The following is a 20298-nucleotide window of genomic DNA, read 5'->3' as shown; positions in this document are numbered from 1 at the left end:
TTGAATTCCAAGCAATATAGTGATAACAATTTCTCTTTAACAGGGAAATTTAAAAATTGTTTGCTGCAGCCAGGTGGAGTGCAATCAGTTAATCAGTTACAGGTTACAGGTAACCATGCCTCATCTTCCAAGTCCTGTGAAAATGTTGGGGAGACTCTTTGAAGAAGAGAGGAGATAAGAGATCCCCTGCATCTGCATCTTCACTCATGAAGTGCAGGATTCATTAAACAGCAATCCAGACATGGCATATGCAAATCTTGTGTTAATGAAATGTTGTCTGTCTGTCTGTCTGAAGTTTTTTTTTTTTTTCAAAAAAATTCTTCTTGGCTTTGAAAGTCTTTATTATAGCAGAAGATGAAGAACACTAGCCCAGTAAAGAAAGAGGCACTGCAAATCATATTATTATTATGGATAATAGAATAACAGTGTAATGTTGCTTTCAGCCTCAAATTCTTCCCTCAAGGCATCCGTGGTCATGCTCTCACTGAATGTTTCACCTTCCCTTCACAAATATTATGAGCTTACAAAACATCTCCAGCGCAGCCTTAAACGCCCAAAAGCACACTCCACAGTCATTCTGCACATCTCTCTCTGAAAAAAAGTCCTGCCTGCATCTTCCTGAACAGGCCACTGTTCATTTTTATTCCCTTCTCCCAGTGTTCAAGCTGTGATGGGATCAGGGCTTATGCACATACCCTCTTCATGGGTGTGGGTGGAAGCAATCAACAAAGTGTTTTGTCCACTGATGTTCCACAATGGTTTGGCCTGGGTCTATAGGCCTTCTTTTGTTGGGGAGGAGATGACACATGTTGTGGTAAACTAGTATTTCACACTTAATAATGCTTCTCTCCTGACTGTGCGGTTTATTGTCTTATCAAATATTTTTAGTTACAGAGCAAACACTTAAATATTACCCTATAATGTGGGATACAGATATTATAAATAAGATTACTACATGCAGCATCGGTCAAGCATTTCATAATGTCTAAACACTAAACACATTCTTACAACTCTATCTATTAACAACACTAGGATACAAGCGAGCATGACTGGTTTCCAGCTATGCATTTGTCAGTGTTCAGTGAGGCTCAGTGACCTTGGAATGAGCTGGCACCTGGTCTATGAATGTGTCACATACCTCTATATTTAGCAAGCAATGCTGCTACATAGATTATCTGGTAAAAGGCACAATAGATACTGCAGCAGTTTATGATCGGTATTAAGAGAAGACTATCCTTACTGTGTGTGCATTTGTGATGAGATTAGAAATCTAGTTTACTGCCATAATGAGTCTTCCCAATCTCTAATGTAGTATGTTACTATTTTAATTTTTGGCAATCTAATGAAAAGGTGGTCTTACAGCTAACTGGTGTCATCAAAGGATATTTGATAAGGAAAACACTGAAATGTGCCTTATCTGCACAGAGCTATAGATGTCTGACTGACCTAAATGCCTTTTGTATTATTCCAACTTCTAGAAATTTTCTTCTGGCATCAAGATGTTACCATGCAGACAAAAAATCCTGATGCAGACAAATTTTCCATATGAAGTTCTAGACTAAGGCATACATAATTTGGCTATTGTATTAATGAGAGGCAGTGGTGGAGTTGGGGGGATGCTTTGGAAAAACTGAAGACCCCAAATTTATTCTGGAATCTCATCTTGCATCCAAAAGTTGTTTTGGAATCTCATCCTACTGCTGCTGGTTTCTGCTATTAGGGTGTATTGTACTACATGCTTATCTAGCCTAAAGGTAATTGTACTTAAATCTTATCATATAAACTTGTTCATATGACTTCCCTTCATTGTTTTAATGACCTTTTAAAAATAATTTTTATTTATACAGTACCCAAGGCTTTGTAATAGAATGAGATATGACCCTGTTACAGAAAAAATTGCAGGGCGCTTTTCTAAAATCACCTTTGATGGTGGTGCTAAAACTGTACGTTGTAATTACTGAAGAATTATGCTGGTAGGTAGGTCCAGTATATAAAGTGTGTGGGAGTGTATCTTTGGGCCAGAGGGAAGTAAGGAGCTACAACACAGAAGGTCCTGGAGGGAAACTGTAGTAAAAGCCAATTTAGACAGAGGTTTACGGCATGTGTCTGTAATCTGGGAAGGAGGAGTGGGGGTGTTTAACTTTAAGATCAAATCATAGGAAGGGTGGGGCTGAGTTTCAGGTACTAATTCAAGTTTTTGTCATCTGTTGAGGGTGCAGTAAGATTCACCCATTTGTAATACTTTACAGACAAGTTGCTGATGTACCCTGAAGAATTTTCCCCTGTAAAAGATTCTTGTGGACTTTTTTTGAGTAGCTCTAACAACTCCATTGTCTGCAGTAGACCTTTGAAATTCTGCAGGGACAAAGTCCTGGAGCTAGAGACATATCTGTTTTTTTGTCCCATTAAATTCTGTTCAGATTTGGCTGAGTTATAAACCATTGAAAACTGCCACTTACTCTTCAGTTACTTAGCAAGATTTGTAAGCATGCCAAGCTAACTGCACGTGAACGTTCTAAAGAGCCAGACCTACACTGCTGTCAAAAGTAGCAGTAGCAGACATTGCATTGGGAGTGTCTGCTATTGCTCCCAAAGCAGCTGTATTGGTGGGAAATTGGGAAGAGGTGTCTTCAACACCAGCATATTCCGGGACCAGTGCATGGTCCCTTTCTGCTTCCCTTGTGGGATAACTGTCTTCTACTGATGCTACCTAATGTAGTTAGTTATACGCTGCAGTTTTGAATGTCCAGAGTTCAAACTACTCTCATATGGAGGCTGTTTTTACCATTGTTTTCCTTTAAAAAAAAAAACCTTCCCCAAAAACCTAAGAAATCACATTCTAAAAGTCTACATTAAAGGAACATTATTTCAGTTCCAAAATTATGAGCTTGAAAGTTAGGAAATGTCAGATTTATGGTTGTCCTTGCGATCTTAATTTTGCCATTGTCCATATGCTTTATTGTACAATCTTAAATATGATGATCACATATTATTTTTTCCCATAGGACCCCTGTCTCATTCAGTGTATAGGATGAATGCACGAGGGAGCAGAATTAAGGTTCCACATGAAACCTTTATTCAGGAATTTGCTAACTGTCATACACAGCAGTGGTAGAGCCCCTCCTGGCTGGACACTCACCAGGGGGTTGTGTTTGGGGGCCCAGCAAAGTGGGCTTTGTGCTTTAAACCTGCTGAGTCTGAACAAAGTCCAGGCACTGCCCCTGGTTGGCCTGTCTAGGCATACTCTTGATCAGTGTGGCACTATCTTCTGAGAGATGAGACCCTGCAGTCCAACATCAGACTCTGCCCATAGCCTAAGCACATGCTCTCCCAGAACTCCAGCTGAGAGGGTGCCCTGGGTTTACAGTTTAATTCTTCAGGGCCATGTGAAAGTGAAGGCCAGCAGACACCCAGACATCTTTTGCATAGGATTCTAAACACAATCACTCTACTTAGATATTACAAGAAATACAAATCTAGACAAAATAATAAACACACTTGTACACATTTCTCTGCCTCAGTTTTGTCACTATTCTGAAGAGTCCTTTGGATTGAGAGCAGAGACCTCTGAGAGGTCCTGGATCCTTCTCTTCAGCAATATGGAGTCCTCCTCTCAAAGTCAGCTAGCACTCTTCTTTCCTGGCTGGTCCTGCAGTTAAGCAGGACCCTCTGCTATGAAAGCATTCCCTTCTCTCCTTTCCAAATTTCCTGTGCATCTGGCTCTCTCCAGTTTACATGTCCCAGCAACAACACCTGGTTTCTTTATTTTGCTGCTGAGGGTTTTTCACTCTCCACTTTTATGGCCCCCTGCAAAGAAACTTCACTGAACTGATTTCCCTTGGCATCAGCCAACCCATTGTCCCAAGGTGCTTCTACTTGAATAGGTGACCAAAAACGATAGATCCATCAAGCCACCGTTGCACCTGATCTGGGAGGGACATGCTACAGCCCTGACAGCAGATGGCAGACTCCATTATTCCTGACAGAGTTCTGCACCCCAGTCTGCATATTTCTGTGCCCCCCTGTGTAGAAAAAGGCAAAAGAAATCTGCAGGGGGACATGTGCTTCTTCCCCAGCAGTCCAAGCAGCGCATCTGTTCCAGCATGCCTGGAGCAGCCTCAGAGGGGCAAATCACTGAAGGTAGTGGGGCGCTGGATGTGCCTGTGGGGGAAATGTTAATTATCATAATGGGGCGGGGCTAATGCGGCTTGCCAGGAGTGGAGGGAGCTAGGTCTTTTTATTATGCAAGAGCAAGACTCTGTCCCCGAGACAGAAATGGAGCAGTCTGCCTGCCTAGTAATATGCCTATAACTTCTTGAGAATCAAAAAAAACCACTCAATTAAATAGTAGTATCATGTTACTGAAAAATGATTGTTTTGAAATTCAAGAAAATAGCTTTTGTAAGAAAAACCAAAAAAAGAAAAAAGCCAACAACATGTTTTGTTAATGTTGCTGTTGATGCTTAGTTGATCTCATTCCTTGAGGCAGAAGTGTAGCAGCCTGCCAGCGTAGTAGCATTGTTAATGTTCCTATTGTTAGTTAATTGTTCCCATTCTGTAAAACCTTTAAGGCCCCTACATTGTCAGAGTGAGGTAAAGCCTTATAAATGACAGTCAAGGAATCAACTAGGCAGATCTAGGTGCTTTCTCACTTTTTTTCCTGTGCCAAAGTGGCACAGTGGGGTTAGATTACAGCTCAGGATTTACTTTACTTACCCATTTAAAAAAAAAGACTTTGAGGGCAAATAAAACGTTTACCAAGCAGTCAATAAAATTTCAGGACAGTCAGAACCAAGCACTTCCCAAAGTACACAGCCAGGTTCAGGACAATGATTAGCAAAATTGTATGACTTTCATGTGTGAAAGTCTGAGCAGTTTAAAATGACATTCTATTTTTTTTCTTTGCTGGTTCGTGTTCTGTAATGTAATTTAAATCCAGGGTATTAGTTACCAAGTGTTTGTAACTTAACTTTCATATACTGTATTTAGGAAATGCTCAATAGTTATTCGTGACTTTTTTCTGTATTGTAGTTTAAATAACTTGCCAAAACAATTGAAACTGGAGTAATTATAATGTATTGTTTTGACAAATACAATTTTCAGGATTTGTAATTTTTTGACACAGAATCCCCCCCTGGTTGGTACCACATCTATATTTATGCATTTGATGGTACAGTAGTTTCATAATAACTTTATAATATCAACCAGAACTCATAAGTTATACATAGTGTGATGATTCAGGCAACATGTATAATTTTAAAATGCTTGACTTTTTTCAAATTAATTTTCTATGACTGAATCAATGAAAACAAACTGTGGAATGGGAATAGGGTCTAAGCAACAATCTTTCATGGTGATTGAGGTTTATATGCACCACTTAGTCATTCTGCTGTGTACATATATACTGTAAAATAATTTCCTCTAACATTAACATTACAATGAAGAATCTGTATATTTCATTCCCTCTGGCCCATTATATTCTTACCCAGCACTCAAACTTCACCTGATATTTTGTTGCAATATTTCACTAACTTTTAACTACTCTGAATTGTCACACCTGGCTCATTGACTGTTACACTGAAACTGTTTTGTTTTATCCACAAAATAGATATAGTACATGCAATAGCTGCCAGAGTCTCCTCCCTCTTCTTTCCCTAATGTGCCACAACACTGACATGGAGGAAACTCCTTTACGGGTTTGAGGGTGGCTTAGTTTCCATGCTCATTCAATACTTGACCTTCTTTTTGCAGGGACTCCTTACAGGACATCAGTGGTATGTTAATAACGTTTATTCTCTACAGACATGGGTGGAAATTGAACCAGTAATCTAGCAATAAATGGAGCTGTATCCTATTATCAGTCACTTATTTTACCCCAAATGTATTGTAAACATTTAGTATGTATTCAGAGAGTCGAGGGAAGTGGAGAGTGGACAGAACATCTCTCTATTGGCCACCAAGTCACTTAAAATATATTAAAATATTCTTGCAAATTGCACAACCCTCTGATTAGCACAGACTTACAAGAAGCGATATGAATAGGCACAGAACAGCTAGCCAGAGGCCAGGACATATTATAAGCATGTGGTGTTAGTTTATATGAAATAACTTATAGCATAGATCTGTTTCTGTGGAGATAGCAGGATTAGCTAGTTTCCCTTGTCGGGTTTGCTTTGAGTTTGAGACATTACAGTTGTTCTGCTGCTTATTGTCAAAGCAATTTAAAAAAAAAGGCAACAAAATACTGAGCAGAGTCATTAATTTTTAAAAAATGAAAGTTAGACTTCCTGTCTTGTTTTGTTTCATGCCTTCGTGCATCTGTTCAGAGTGATGTGCTGGAAGTGACATTGAATCCTTTCCTTCATTGGAGACTAATGTGGAGTTGTGAAAAGGATACTATCAGTAAATTCTCCAGCCCCCGAAACTGCAAGATTAATTAGTAATTAAGCAGGCTTTTCATTGGTTGTACTGGTTGATTCAACACAACAGTCTTTTAAGAAAAGCCTGTATCATAATACCCTATTGACTATAAAAATTTAACCTACATCTTGGGTAGGAATGGGCCTGAGTAGCAAAGTTTATATTAAAAACTTACCCAGATTTAAAAGTGCTCAGATTTAGGGTTTTGGTTTGGACCTGTATCTAATGTAAAGGGAAAATTAAAAAATTGCCTTGTATTTCCTGTGCTGTATCTTAATGTGAAGAACACTTCTATCACTTGAGAAACTTGCCTGTTCCTGGGATCCAATCTAGAAAACTGTATTGGGTACTGATAGCTTACGCCTCAAGTTTATTTCAAATTTCTTTTTTTACTATTTTAACTGTTTTACAAATGCATTGTAATTAACCCAGTCCTTTTTAAAATAATTGTTAACCAATGTTACCCTTCCATGGTGCATATGGATATGCTGAAAAATAGACTTCCTTTTTATGAAGAGGAGCATATTCAACAGTAATAACAAAATACTATATATAAAATGGTTTTTCTGTTTTGCTGGACAATATATTTGCATAGACATGCATGTAAAGCAGTCCATTTGGTTACTCATTTGTTTTCATGGGTTGCTTTTTTAAAAATTTCTTAACACTTCAGAGTAATTAAACTTTTCTTCCTTCCTTTCTTAACAGAGGAAGAGCTCAGGAAGCTCAGAGAAGAAACAAACGCTGAAACCTTAAAACAAGAACTAGAAAAAGAACGGCAGAGAAGATTGGAACTGGAACAAAAGGTCAATGAAATACTTAAAACAAGGTAAGAGAAATCACTACATAAAGTGTACTCAAGTGTCAGATAAACTATCTGGGTGACACAGAGTGAAGAGTTACAGAGAAACTTTTAAAAAACTCATGCTTGTTTATTCACCCAGGATTTCCCTAGGGAGAACAGGGAAGTCAGAATTGATGGATTAAAAAGTCCAGAAGGGACTGTTGTGATTATCTAATCTGACCTCATGCATAACACAGGCCGTAGAACTTCCTTGAATTAATTCCTTTGAACTAGAACGTGGTTTTTTTTAGAAAAACATCTAATCTTGATTTCAAATGTCCAGTAATGGAGAATCCACTGCAACCATTGGAATAAGTTGGTAAATTGTTTCATTGGTTAATAACCCTTCCGCCCGGTTTCCTCCTCCCCCCCACCTTTAATGCCTTATTTCCAGTCTGAATTTGTCTAGCTTCAACTTCTAGCCACTGGGTCTTGTTATACCTTTGTCTGTTACATTAAAGAGCTCTCTATCAAATTTCTATTCCCTATGTAGGTACTTGCAGACTGATTAAGTCGCAATCCTTAAATGTCTTTTCAGGAGCTCAATCTGTTTAGCTTGAGTCTTTCAGTATAAGACACTTTTTCCAATCCTTTAATCGTTTTCCTGGCTCTTCTCTGAACCCTCTCCAATTTTTCAATATTCTTCTTGAATTGTGGATACTGAAAATGGACATAGTGCCAAATACAGATGTAATGTAAGCCCCACTATTCCTACTTAAAATTCTCCTGTTTATGAATGCTAGGATTGCATTAGTCCTTTTGTCCACAGCGTTTCACTGGAAGCTTGTGTTCAGCTGATGATCTAACATGATCCCTGTCACAGTCCTGGTTGAGCTCCTGCTACTGGACACTCACCAGGCTGCTGGACCCACATGCTGGGCTTATGTAATTTTTAAGCTTCCCTTGGTCTGGGTAGGCTCCAGCACTGTCTCTGGTCCACACTCTCTGGCACACATCTTGTATGCCAAACTGTCTGATACCCCTTTTGGAAGTGGGGCCCCGTGGCCCAGCTACCCTAAGCCCCCCGGGCCAGTACTGACCCCCCAAGAAACTCCAGTAGCTCTTCACAAGAGTGTGTATATATAGATCTAGATAAAAACAAATATATATATATATATATATATATACACACACACACACAAGAAGTGTGTATATATAGATCTAGATAAAAACAAATGCTTGAACACTATTCCCTGCCTCAGTTTCCTCACTACCGTAAATGTTCTTTGGGGTCAGGATTAGTGTCTTTTCAGGGTTCCAGGTCTTGCTTACGTCTTCTCCTCGGAACATGGAGTCAGCTCTTACTCCAGTAGCCAGTTTCCTTCTCGTTCTCCCTCTGTAAAATGGCTGGTACTTTCCTTCTTTCCATGACTTCCAGCCCCCTTTATCAGGTGACATGCTGTTTAGCCTCAAACCCATAGTCAGGCGATCAGTTGTCTGATTTCCAGCCCATCTTGGGTGGACTGGTTCTTCTTGATGATAGCCAGCTCACTGAAGTAGAGTGCCTCCATTTAAATAGAAGACCACGGTAATCCTTGTGTTACCACCCATTGGAATTTCAGATCAAGATGGAGGTAAAAAGGCAGAGAAGGCACAGACCAGCCTTACAGTCAAAATGGGGTTTGTAGTTTGATATAGATACATAGTCCTGGTTTACACTAGGGGGAGGGAACGATCTAAGTTACGCAACTTCAGCTATGAGAATAACGTAGCTGAAGTTGACGTATTTAGATTGACTTACCGTGGTGTCTTCACTGCAGTGAGTCATAGAATCTCAGGGTTGGAAGGGACCTCAGGAGGTCATCTAGTCCAACCCCCTGCTCAAAGCAGGACCAAACCCAACCCTGCCTGAAAACCCTCTAAGGAAAAGGAAGGAGACCACCCCCCCTCCCCTCCATTCCCTTTTCTTCCACACACTACTGTGAAAAAAGTTTTTCCTAATGTCAACCTAAACCTCCCCTCTGCAACTTGAGACCCATTACTCCTTGTTCTGTCATCAAAGCAGCTATCATCCCCCCTCATTCTTCTCTTCTGCAGGCTAAACAATCCCAGTTCCCTCAGCCTCTCCTCATATGCTCCAGCCCCTTGGTTGCCTGCCTCTCTCTCCCTCTTCCACATCTTGTCCTTCTTTGTAAAAACAAACCCAAACTGGACACACTTACTCAAATGCCTGCCTCACCAGTGAGGAATGGGGACATCCCTGATCTCGATCTGCTGCCCCTACCTTATAACCCAAAAAATGCCATTAGCCTCTTAGCAACAAGGGCACTTTTCATCCACGTAACCTCTAGGTCCTTTTCTGCAGAACTGCTGCCCAGCCATTCTGTAACATGGGAGTTCCTAAGTTCTTGCAGGCAGGACTCTGTCCTTTGTGAACCTCATCTTTCATCATTTTTTTTTTTTTCTCTAATCCCTCTTTCCTCTCTGTCCCCCTCCCTCCCTCCCTACCTCCAGCGTAGCCACTCCTCTCCAGTTTTAGTGTCATCTCAAAAACAAACTTGGGTGCAGTCCCCATCCTCTCAGATCGATTAGTAGATATGATAATAAAACCAATTGCGGCCGACCCTTGGGGCACTCCTCCATGATACGGCTGCCAACTCCTCCATTCATCAGCCCATACTTCTTTAACTTGCTGGGCAGTGAGAATAGGAGTATCAAAAGCTTTGCTAAAGCTAAAAGTCCAGAAGAAGCACATGCTTTCCTGCTTCCACATCACAGTTATCTCATCATATCATAGAGGCAATTAGGTTAGTCAGGCATGACTTGCCCTTGGTGAATCCATGCTGACTGTTCCTGATCACTGTCCCCTCCTTTAAGTGGTTCAGGATTGATTCCTTGAGTCGACTGCTGCCGCTCCCCTGTTGACTCTGTTTGCACTTCTCGCGGTGCTGGAGTACAGGAGTCGACGGGAGAGGGCTTGGGGTCGATTTATCGCGTCTAGACTAGATGCGATAAATCGATCCCCACTGGATCGATTGCTGCCCGCCGATCCAGCGGGTAGTGTAGACATACCCATAGAGTTCATAATATCAAACAAAATTCAAAAGTTGCACATAGATACTCCAAATTGTCAGAACCCCCAAATTTGTTTCTGTTTCACCAGTTCTGCCCTCTGTTCTGTTTGTGAGGCATGCATATGTGTGCAAGACCAAAAAGACAACAGCACTGGGAAAGTTTCCATGTTTATGCTCATGTCAGTTATTTTAAGGTGCCTTTTTTCTAACCTGCCTTGCACTTGAGTGAATGAAGTGTCTTTTTTTATTCCTTTTTGATCAGTTACATGTAACACAAAGTGTATTTTAAAACACCTTAAAAGATTTTCACGCACAGACACATAATGCAGGTCTCGCGTACAAATGGGAACAACCAAACAAAACCAAAACTAATCAAGCTATAGAGTAAGAAGAAGAGGAGATTGTTGTTTCTATTTTTAAACAGTTGGGAGGTGCTCAGATACTACAATTTTGGTGGGTCTTGTAAGTACTCCGAAACGAATACAGAGGTTGCAACTAGAATTCAGTGAAGGCAAGAAAAGGGATGCTTAAGAGGACCGTCTTGTCAAAAACCTGGCTTCTTTCTTCTGTGTTTCTCTACTGTTCTTGATTTTGCAGCTGTGGTGCCCACACCAACATCCAGTATTTGGGAAGGAACTGTTTGAGAACATGGGGTCACCCAGATAGAGGCTTTTCTGTAGGGATGTACTCGGTCTGCCCAGACTTTGGTACAGCAGCTGCAGCTTGCGTTATTTTGCCAGTGGAATGATGCATAAATGATCTGCCAGTTTAGCAAATGAGAGACCAGGACCCACATCACAGATTCTTGTCTGGCTCTTTTGCATGACAGTGCAGAACACTCATCTCCAAAACATCCAGTTGGCTGCACTTCTTGTTTTATTTATTTTTAATCTGCCCAAGTTAGTGCTAGGTTGCATGTACAGTAGCTACTCTTGAGAATGTTTTTATCTGTTGTGAAACCTTTTAACATTCCAGGAACATCTCTTCATACGTAAAAACACATGGACCAATATTGTTTTGTTGACAGGATCTCCTGTGTGAGAATCCTTTCCTTTGTTTTTGTTGGCAAAGAACCGACAAGCATAGGATGTTAGCTACATAAAGTGTGCTATATGTTTACAAGTGTGGGAGTGTTTAGTGGGGAGGGAGAAAGGAAAGTCAGTGTATTTTATGTAAATCTTTAATCATTCCTCAGAAGTAAATTTAACATGCATAAATAATGTTGGATGTATTCAAACAAGAGGAGTGAAATCCAGAATGTATGTAGCTTTTTTTTTTTAACTCAACGATTGCCGTACGTAAGATCACTCCAAGTTCAGAAACCTTTACTTTGCATGGGCACAATTTGAATGACACTTTTCCTGCCCCAGTTTGAGAAAAATAGTGTCATTGTCTATCTACACCCTTTTAAAATAAATATATTTCAAGGGTTGGAGGATGCTTATAGCCTACCCCTGAATGTGTTTGCAGTAAGAAATGCAGGGCTAGAATCTCTGCTTCTCTGAGCTTCTGTAGCAGTCATCAGGAGGCCAGTTATGTCACCAGTGAAGTGCTGATGTTGGAATACTGGCATTTTGAAGACCACCTCTGTCTTTTGTCCACAACCTGATGCACTTTGTGGCAAAGTACACTTTATTTAATTCTGAAGTACCTCAGTACTGTTGGAATGGGTATACAGTGGCTCCAAGCTTTAAATTTTTTTTGTTTTCTCTCCAAAAATTGTAATGATATTGTCATGCAGCTTCCAAAAAAACCGCTTGGGTTTGCGTAGCACTTTGAGAATGTTGGAGTAAATAACCAGCATGTCTGGTGTCAGGTTTCCTTTTTAATTTATGCATCATGCATGTAGCTATAAAACTCATGCTTACTAATATCTAGACGTTGTTGCAGGGTGTTTCCCATGGTTCAGAACTGAATGGAAGCATGTAACCCTGTACTTTGCTACTGTGTAATATTACATGTCATTTGCTACTTGCGAACAGCTATAAATGATGTTTCATGCTTTCCTAATTGCAATATATTTAAGCACAAATGAGTCCATTTAAAAAAAAAAGTCTGCATTTCTATTGGGTATAGTGGCCTTTTTATCAACTTAGTCAGTCCTTGCATTCAAGTACAAGTAATTTGAGGTTGAGTAAGCATATGACTTACTGTAATCTGAATGCTGGTACCCCTTAGAGTGGGTTAGCCCTTCCCCTCTCACCATTTTTTCTGGGTGGGAGTCCCTAGTTGCAGTAGAACTGATGTGATTTTTTTTTAAAATTTGGATTTGGAGTGGATTTAGGAAGCTTGTGCCATGCTGCCCATCTCCATATGGCATGGGAGTTGTGGGGAGAATGATTAAGCCAGTGCGCCCCAGCATCTCCCTGGCTGAAGGAGCAGCTCAGGAGCTACAGAGAAGAGGATCTCTCCAATCCAGCCTGTTTACTCAGTGTGTCTCAGTTCTAGTACTTGGTCCACTATTTTACAAGTGCACAAGCCTGAAACAAAGGAGTTCATGACTTCTCCCTCTGAATCTGTCTGAAGCAATTAATTTTACAGTCTCTGTCCCATCCCACCCTCCAGATGCAACCAAAGCTGCCATGGGCTATCATCTCATAACCTGATTCGGAGTGGGCAGGGGTGAGTGGCAAGCAGATGGTAGGTTAGTCCTATCAAGAAAGTACCACCCAAGGTTGCATTAATCTTATTCATATTGGCATTCAGAACTAATTTTAAATCATAAGTTAAAATCCTTTCTCCTTCCCAGAAATGTGTGACGAAAAATGGCACTGTGTTGCTCATGGTGTCTTATTTCAAATAAGACTCAAAGCCACAGGCCTGACTGCTTGTGGCCATTGGTTCCTGCGGCACTTTTGTGTACGTCTTTATAAGAATGCAGGTGTGAACCCCAGTGTTCTGCCAGAATACTTGCTTAAATAATTATCTTGCCTACCTAAACCTGATATTTCAGCGTCAGTAGGAGAAGTTGCTGGTGGCATTATTAATATCTATTACTTTATAGATTAAAAAAAGTGCTACAGAGCGTTTACAATATAAATGCCTGATTCTGCAAATACCATCATGTGTAGTGCAACATGAGCAGGTCTGTAACAGGAAGTAAAACAGAGTGGGGGTAGGGAGAAAGAGCTGAGGGAGAAAATGAGTTATGTTGCATAGCAAGTGACTCTAAGGGTTAAACAGAAATAGGGCAAGACGAGAGAAGTAGATAATACAGGCGCAGAAGTAGTAAGTAAGCAATAAAACTAAATTAATGATTTTTCAGAAGGGGTTTGAAGGAGAGTTAAATTGCTTGATGCTGAAAGAGGAATGCCATGCAGCATGGAAAAGGCCCAGGGAGGAGGAGGCGGCACATCACTGTCTTTCATTTTTTAAATGGTAATTTTAGCAGTCTGCATTTCAGAAACTGAGTTATTCCTCAATATTCAATCTATAAAAGTGCTGTGGGAATTGTTTAGGATAGAGGAGGTTTGTAAAATATTAGAATATATAAAAATGTTTGGAACTGAGATCTAAATTACCTGCCCCTCCTTCAGTTGTTTTCTGTGTTCAGTTCTGTTTCTGAATAGTGTTGTGTTGCCGAGTTCTTTGCTTTTCATATTCACAGAGAAATAATTTTTTGTCTCTTTGCCCTTTCCTATGGTCAGGTAGGTAGTGACATAACTTGGCTGTCTGAAGATCAGTTATTTGGCAAGACCTAGAAACTTTCAAATCTGTGGTATTGGATCTAATCCTGCTCAGTCCTTGTAAATCAACTTTGCAATTTAATTAGGTTGTGCATAATAGAGGCTTGTGAAGCATTGCCTCACATCCTTTTTTTACTGTAGTCACTTACCTCGCTAAGACACTGAATTCAAATTTCATTCTGGACATCTTTGCTTAATCTCCACAGTGGCTTGCCCCTATTATATCTGTTGTTCTTCCCTTGGCTGTAGTGGGGTTTAGTCCAGGTTGGAGGATGTTATGATTTGCATAGGTTTATCTTGTGGTGCACCACTTGAGGATGGAAGGGAGCCTCCTCCCCATGCAACAATAGGGTCAGGGCCTTTGGGAGATCCATTAACCCTTAATTGCTGCTAGCTGACTAGCAGGCCGACTGATGCATCATGCCCTTGAGGAGCCTTCTGCCTGTTACAGGATCCTTCCTCTTCCCCAGTGCTGCATATGCTGCAGCCCACAGTGATCAGCAGCTGGGGTGAACGCTGATCCTGTGCAGATGAGCAGCATTGCATCGGGCTAGTTGCACTTCTGCGCCCCACAGCCTATCCTGTGAAATCCTGTATGCAGGATTCCTGTAGTTAGAGGAAGGTTCATCTGCTCATCTGCAGTTTGCTGACCTAGCCAGGATTTGTTTCTTAGTGTTTATGGGGAAAAATACACCTGAGAGCACCTATATCATAAAAGTTTGAGAATGCATGTATGTGACTTATACTTTTGCTTCAAGCAGTAGGTTTGGCAATCATGTAAGTTCATGTTAAAGAAGCTCTTATTACGGACTATCCTACACTGTCGGAGTAACTTCTCCAGTGGAGCAGTGTAGTTGCATGGTGTCAGTCGTGCTGTATGGATTGGAAGATGCCTGAAGGTCACAGTTTTACCTAAGAGCATCCTAGCAGCAGCTGGCTATGGATCGAAATAGAGTTGCTGAAAATTAGTGTAAAAATAGCAACAAAATGGAAAACTAGGTATGGGAACAGAAGTGTATATACATCTAAATATATTGTGATAACATTTGCATATAAATGTACCAAAGTTAACTTTTCAAACTGGCAGGATATTGGGCTTGAAGGACCATTGGTCTCATCTGTTATGACCAATCATGTTTGTTGGCCTTTCAGGCACCTATCACCTCAGCTCTCCTGGTACAGTAACTCCTCACTTAGTCATCCCAGTTAACATTGTTTCGTTGTTACTTTGCTGATAAATTAGAGAACATGCTCATTTAAAGTTGTGCAATGCTCCCTTATAACGTTGTTTGGCAGCCGCCTGTTTCGTCTACTGCTTGCAGGAAGAGCAGCCCGTTGGAGCTAGCTGGTGGGGGCTTGGAACCAGGGAGGACCAGCAGCCCCCCTATCAGCTCCCTGCTCCCCTAAGTTCTCTGTGTGACAGCTGCCCAGCAAGCTATCAGTTGCCGGCAATTCAGCTCTCCCTCTGCCCACTGCCATGGGCTGCTCCTGCCCTCTGCCTTGGAGCTGCTCCTGGGAGCCTCCTGCTTACTGTACAGAGGCAAGGGGGAGAAGAGGGGGCTAATGTTAGGGTGTTCCCCTCCCCCCCCTGCTCCTACACCCCACTTACCCCATCTCCATGGGTGGGGAGATGACACGACAGGGCTCAGGACAGAAGGAGCTTCCTGGGAGCAGCTGCTGTCTCAGCTTGCTGATTAATTAACAAGGCAGTGTACTTAGAATGGGGTCAGCCTACTTAAAGGGGCAATGCGCATCTCTCTCTCTCTCTCTCACACACAGGGTGTGTGTCTCTCTGCCATGCTGTCTCCCCTCACTCCAGTGGGGCGAGGGATAGCTCAGTGATTTGAGCATTGGCCTGCTAAACCCAGGGTTGTGAGTTCAGTCCTTGAGGGGGTCATTATAGGGATCTGGGGCAAAAATCTGTCTGGGGATTGGTCCTGCTTCAAGCAGAGGGTTGGACTAGATGATCTCCTGAGGTCCCTTCCAACCCTAATATTCTATGATTCATTCATGCGGCCTTGTAGAGTATGAGGCTACATTAATAACAATGGGTTAACCCTTGAGTGCTCAGCTGAATGCTAGTTCATCATTTAGCAGTAAGGTATTCCCTGGGAAATATCCCACCTTCTTCCACGCTCTGATTTCACCACCTCAACCAATGATCATCATCATTGCTGTGTACAGTATTAAATTGTTTAAAACTTATTGATTGTGTGTGTGTGTGTGTGTGTGTATAATATAAAAATAAATAAATACACATATGCAAAAGCCCAACTTTCTGTGTATTGAACATACAGTAATATTCTACTTATGTTCCTGAAAAATGCGACTTCAAGTGAAACAATGTTAAGCTAATCCAATTTCCCCATAAGAATTAATGTAAATGAGGGGGTAACTAGAACGTTACTGTATGTTCAATACACAGAAAGTTGGGCTTTTGCATACCTGTTTTTTCCCCACTAGTGAAAGAATGATTAACTTTGCCTCAGTGAGTTTTAAAAGTAATTTCATCATAAGTTGATATCTGTGCACTCTGTGTTGTATAGGAGTTTAAACAATACCATATTTAAACAAACTCTTTGTCTTATTCTTAATTTAATGAAAATGAGTAGCTGGTGGCTCCAGTAGTAATGATGGCATAATTACTTTTGGAGTATTGTTCTGGAACTGTGGTTCTCAATCCCCCACCCAGTCAGCAGTATTGGAAGGAAGTATGGTCAGGAAATCCTGATGCATGTTGGGAACCCCAGTTCTGGACCAGTGTGCTGCACATACGACATGTGTACACAGATATCTTGGAATGAACTATAGAATGGCTGGCTGTAGAGCTAAAGGGAGGAGGAACTGAGCAGTCAGGGAACAGGGGCATGCTTTAGCATTTCATTGTAAACATATTCTGTTTTCACAGATTCTAAAAATCTGTGAAAATAAATCTACAGTGAATATTTTACTTTCCCGGTGGCTACCAGCACAGCTTGCACTACAATGGAAACAAACCTAACTCCTCCTCCTGCCTCCTTCCTCCCATGCTCTTGTGCTGCCATGGAAACAGACACTGACAGCACTTCTCCCATTCCCCAGCAGAGGCAGTCCTGCAGCATGAAAATATGCATCTGGTTCATTCATGGGAAATTATAAGCATGAAATACTCTGATTCTACAGGAATTCATCTCTTGTTGCTTTTTTTCTTTGTAGAACAGAAGAGCTGCCTACAACACAGCAACCCTCAAAACCACCGACACAAGTCAATGGAACAGGTAGTTTTGACTAAGTCAGTACTAGTGATTTGATTCACTTATCAGTTTTTATTCACACGAGCTCTTCTCTCAAAACTGATCTGCAAGATGATACTGGCATTTGTGTACAAGCTGATGATTCTTTATTCAGGCTTTTGGAGAGCTACATATGAGAGATTATGTGGATATACTCTTCTGTTCACGCAGCCATGATTTAACTTAATAAACTTAAGTTTACAGGATGAAAGGAAAGAGTGCTCTGCATCTCTCTTGATTTCCTTTGAAGTTAAATGAGAATGCCGGTGTTAATATGTTCTTTAGTATTTGACATTAAGTAGAATTTTTGTCCTCTTCTAAAAGCAAAGATGAACATAAGTACATAAGAATGGCCATGTAGCCCAGTATCCTTTCTTCCGACAGTGGCAAATGCCAGGAGCTTCAGAGGGAATGAACAGAACAAGTAATCATCAAGTGATCCATCCTGTTGCCTATTCCCAGCTTCTGGCAAACAGAGACTAGGAACACTTCAGAACATGGTTTTGCATCCCTGCCCATCCTGGCTAATAGTCATTGATGGACCTATCCTCCATTAACGTGTTTAGGTTTTTTTGGAACCCTGTTATAGTCTTGGCCTTCACAACATCCTCTGGCAAAGAGTTCCATAGGTTGACTGTGCGTTGTGTGAAGAAATACTTCCTTTTGTTTGTTTTAAACCTGCTGCCTACTAATTTCATTTGGTGACGCCTAGTTCTTGTGTTATGAGAAGGCGTAAATAACACATCCTTATTTACTTTCTCCACACTACTCAATATTTTATAGACCTCTATCAGATCCCCCCCTTATTCATCTCATTTCCAAACTGAAAAGTTCCAGTCGTCTTAATCTCTCCTCATAAGGAAGCTGTTCCATACCTCTAATCATTTTTGCCCTTTTCTGTACCTTTTCCAATTCCAATAAATCTTTTTTGAGATGGGGGCGACCACATCTGCACACAGTATTCAAGATGTGGGTCTACCATGGATTTATATAGAGGTAATATGGTATTTTTTGTCTTATCGATCCCTTTCCTAATGATTCCCAACATTCTGTTAGCTTTTTTGACTGCTGCTGCACATTGAGTGGATGCTTTCAGAGAACTATCCACAATGACTTCAAGATCTCTTTCTTGAGTGGTAACAGCTAATTTAGACCCCATCATTTTATATATATATAGTTGGGATTATGTTTTCCAATGTGCATTACTTTGCATTTGTCAACATTGAATTTCATGTGCCATTTTGTTGCCCAGTCACCCAGTTTTGTGAGATCCCTTTGTAACTCTTTGCAGTCTGCTTGGGAGTTAACTTCTTGAGTAGTTTTGTATCATCTCCAAATTTGGCCACCTTACTGTTTATCCCTTTTTCCAGATCATTTATGAATATGTTGAACAGTACTGGTCCCAGTCCTTGGGAGACACCACCATTTACCTCTCTCCATTTTGAAAACTGACCATTTATTCCTACCGGTTTGTTTCCTATCTTTTAAACAGTTACTGATCCACGAGAGGACCTTCCCTCTTATCCTATGGCAGCTCACTTTGCTTAAGAGCATTTGGTGAGGGACATTGTCAAAGGCTTTCTGAAAATCTAAGTATACTATATCCACTGGATAGTTCTTATCCACATGCTCGTTGAATTCTAGTAGATTGACGAGGCATGCGTTCCCTTTACAAAAACCATGTTGACTCTTCTCTCAACAAATTATGTTCATCTATGTGTCAGATAATTCTGTTCTTTACTACAGTTTCAATCAATTTGCCCAGTACTGAAATTAGGTTTACTGGCCTGTAATTGCCTACTGTATATAACTGGCAGAGTATCTGAAAGAGAAGCAATCTAGAAGAAACATCCAAATTATATGAACTACTGATACTTTTATTAAAACTTTATCTGGAATCATCTACATTTAACTGTAATATTTCTCCTTAAAGACCAGGAGACAAATGTTAATTTAAAAAAGTGGGTGGCTCTAGATTGTTTTTAATTTCCAGAGTTGGTGGAGAAGGAACCATTCAATCCCATTGAAATCTGCAGTGGGGTTCTTGAGGGAGGTGATAACTTACAAAGAATGCCACTAAACTACAAAGGAAAACTAGATCTGGGGCAGTTCTAGTTGCATGTTACAACATGAGTTCTTTTCAATTGATTTTTTCAAAAGTTGTTTTTTGTCCTAATATACAAAGTATGCTGTTTGGATTTATAGATAAACGCAGTCAGATGATGTGTTCGAGAGTCCAGAAGTGGTTTTATGACAAATTTGGGGAGTATGTTGAAGACTTCAGATTTCAGCCAGAGGAAAACACAGTGGAAACTGAAGAGCCACTTAGCGCTAGAAGGTAAAAATACTTGTAAAACTATTTTTTTTTGTTTTTGGATAAATCAACATAACTTGTCACAAGTGATTCTACTATAATGAAATACATGTAAGGAAATATATTTGTATAAAAAGTAATAGAAGTTGAAGTAGCAGGGCTAATTTTGACTCTGTATGTATGCTTCTAAATCAGTGTTAGCAGCAGAGAGTTCAAATCCCATATTTTCTGCATGTCTAGAATGAAATTAGACTTGGGGTATGTCTACACTGCAGCTGGGAGTGTGCTTTCCAGCTCAGGTAAACAGACAGGTGCTAGCCCTGCTCAAGCCGGGCACTCCAAAAATAGCAGAGTAGCCAGGGATAGCACAGATGGCAATGCAGGCTGGCCACCCAAGTATGTACCAGAGGGTCCAGATAGTTTTGTACTCAGGTGGTTAGCCCAAGCTGCCGCTCATGCTATTCCTTGCTACACTGCTATTATTAGTGTGCAAGCGCGAGCAGGGCTAGTGCATCTGTCTATTCGTGTTGGAAAGTATACTTCAGCTATAGTGTAGACATACCCATAAACTAGTTACTGGGTCCGCAGTGTGCTAGAAATGTTTCCTTTAGCGCTGAGGCTAAGTACCTCAGTAGGCTAGTGAGGTTTTGGCTTCAATTTTGATCTGATATCAGGTAGGGCTTAGTTGTAATTCATTTTGAATTGCATTTTTGGCAGCTGAATAGCTTTACACCATTGATACGCTAGC

General features: G+C 40.8%; 1 protein-coding gene across 2 annotated transcripts in view; it reads left to right on the top strand.

Moving 5' to 3' along the window:
- The window catches only part of GRAMD4 (GRAM domain containing 4), a 143732-nt gene that overhangs the window by 97408 nt on the left and 26026 nt on the right, over positions 1-20298 (top strand). For both annotated transcript variants that reach the window (XM_039515366.1, XM_039515376.1), the window contains exons 4-6: positions 7129-7249; positions 17160-17221; positions 19442-19574. In XM_039515366.1, coding sequence (XP_039371300.1) covers positions 7129-7249; positions 17160-17221; positions 19442-19574 — 316 coding nt within the window. The remainder of the gene's footprint in view (positions 1-7128; positions 7250-17159; positions 17222-19441; positions 19575-20298) is intronic.

This window comes from Mauremys reevesii, linkage group 1 (assembly GCF_016161935.1).
Source record: "Mauremys reevesii isolate NIE-2019 linkage group 1, ASM1616193v1, whole genome shotgun sequence".
Classification (NCBI taxonomy): Eukaryota; Metazoa; Chordata; order Testudines; family Geoemydidae; genus Mauremys; species Mauremys reevesii.
The sequence above is the reverse complement of the archived record's forward strand: the minus strand, read 5'-3'. Positions and strand labels throughout refer to the sequence as shown.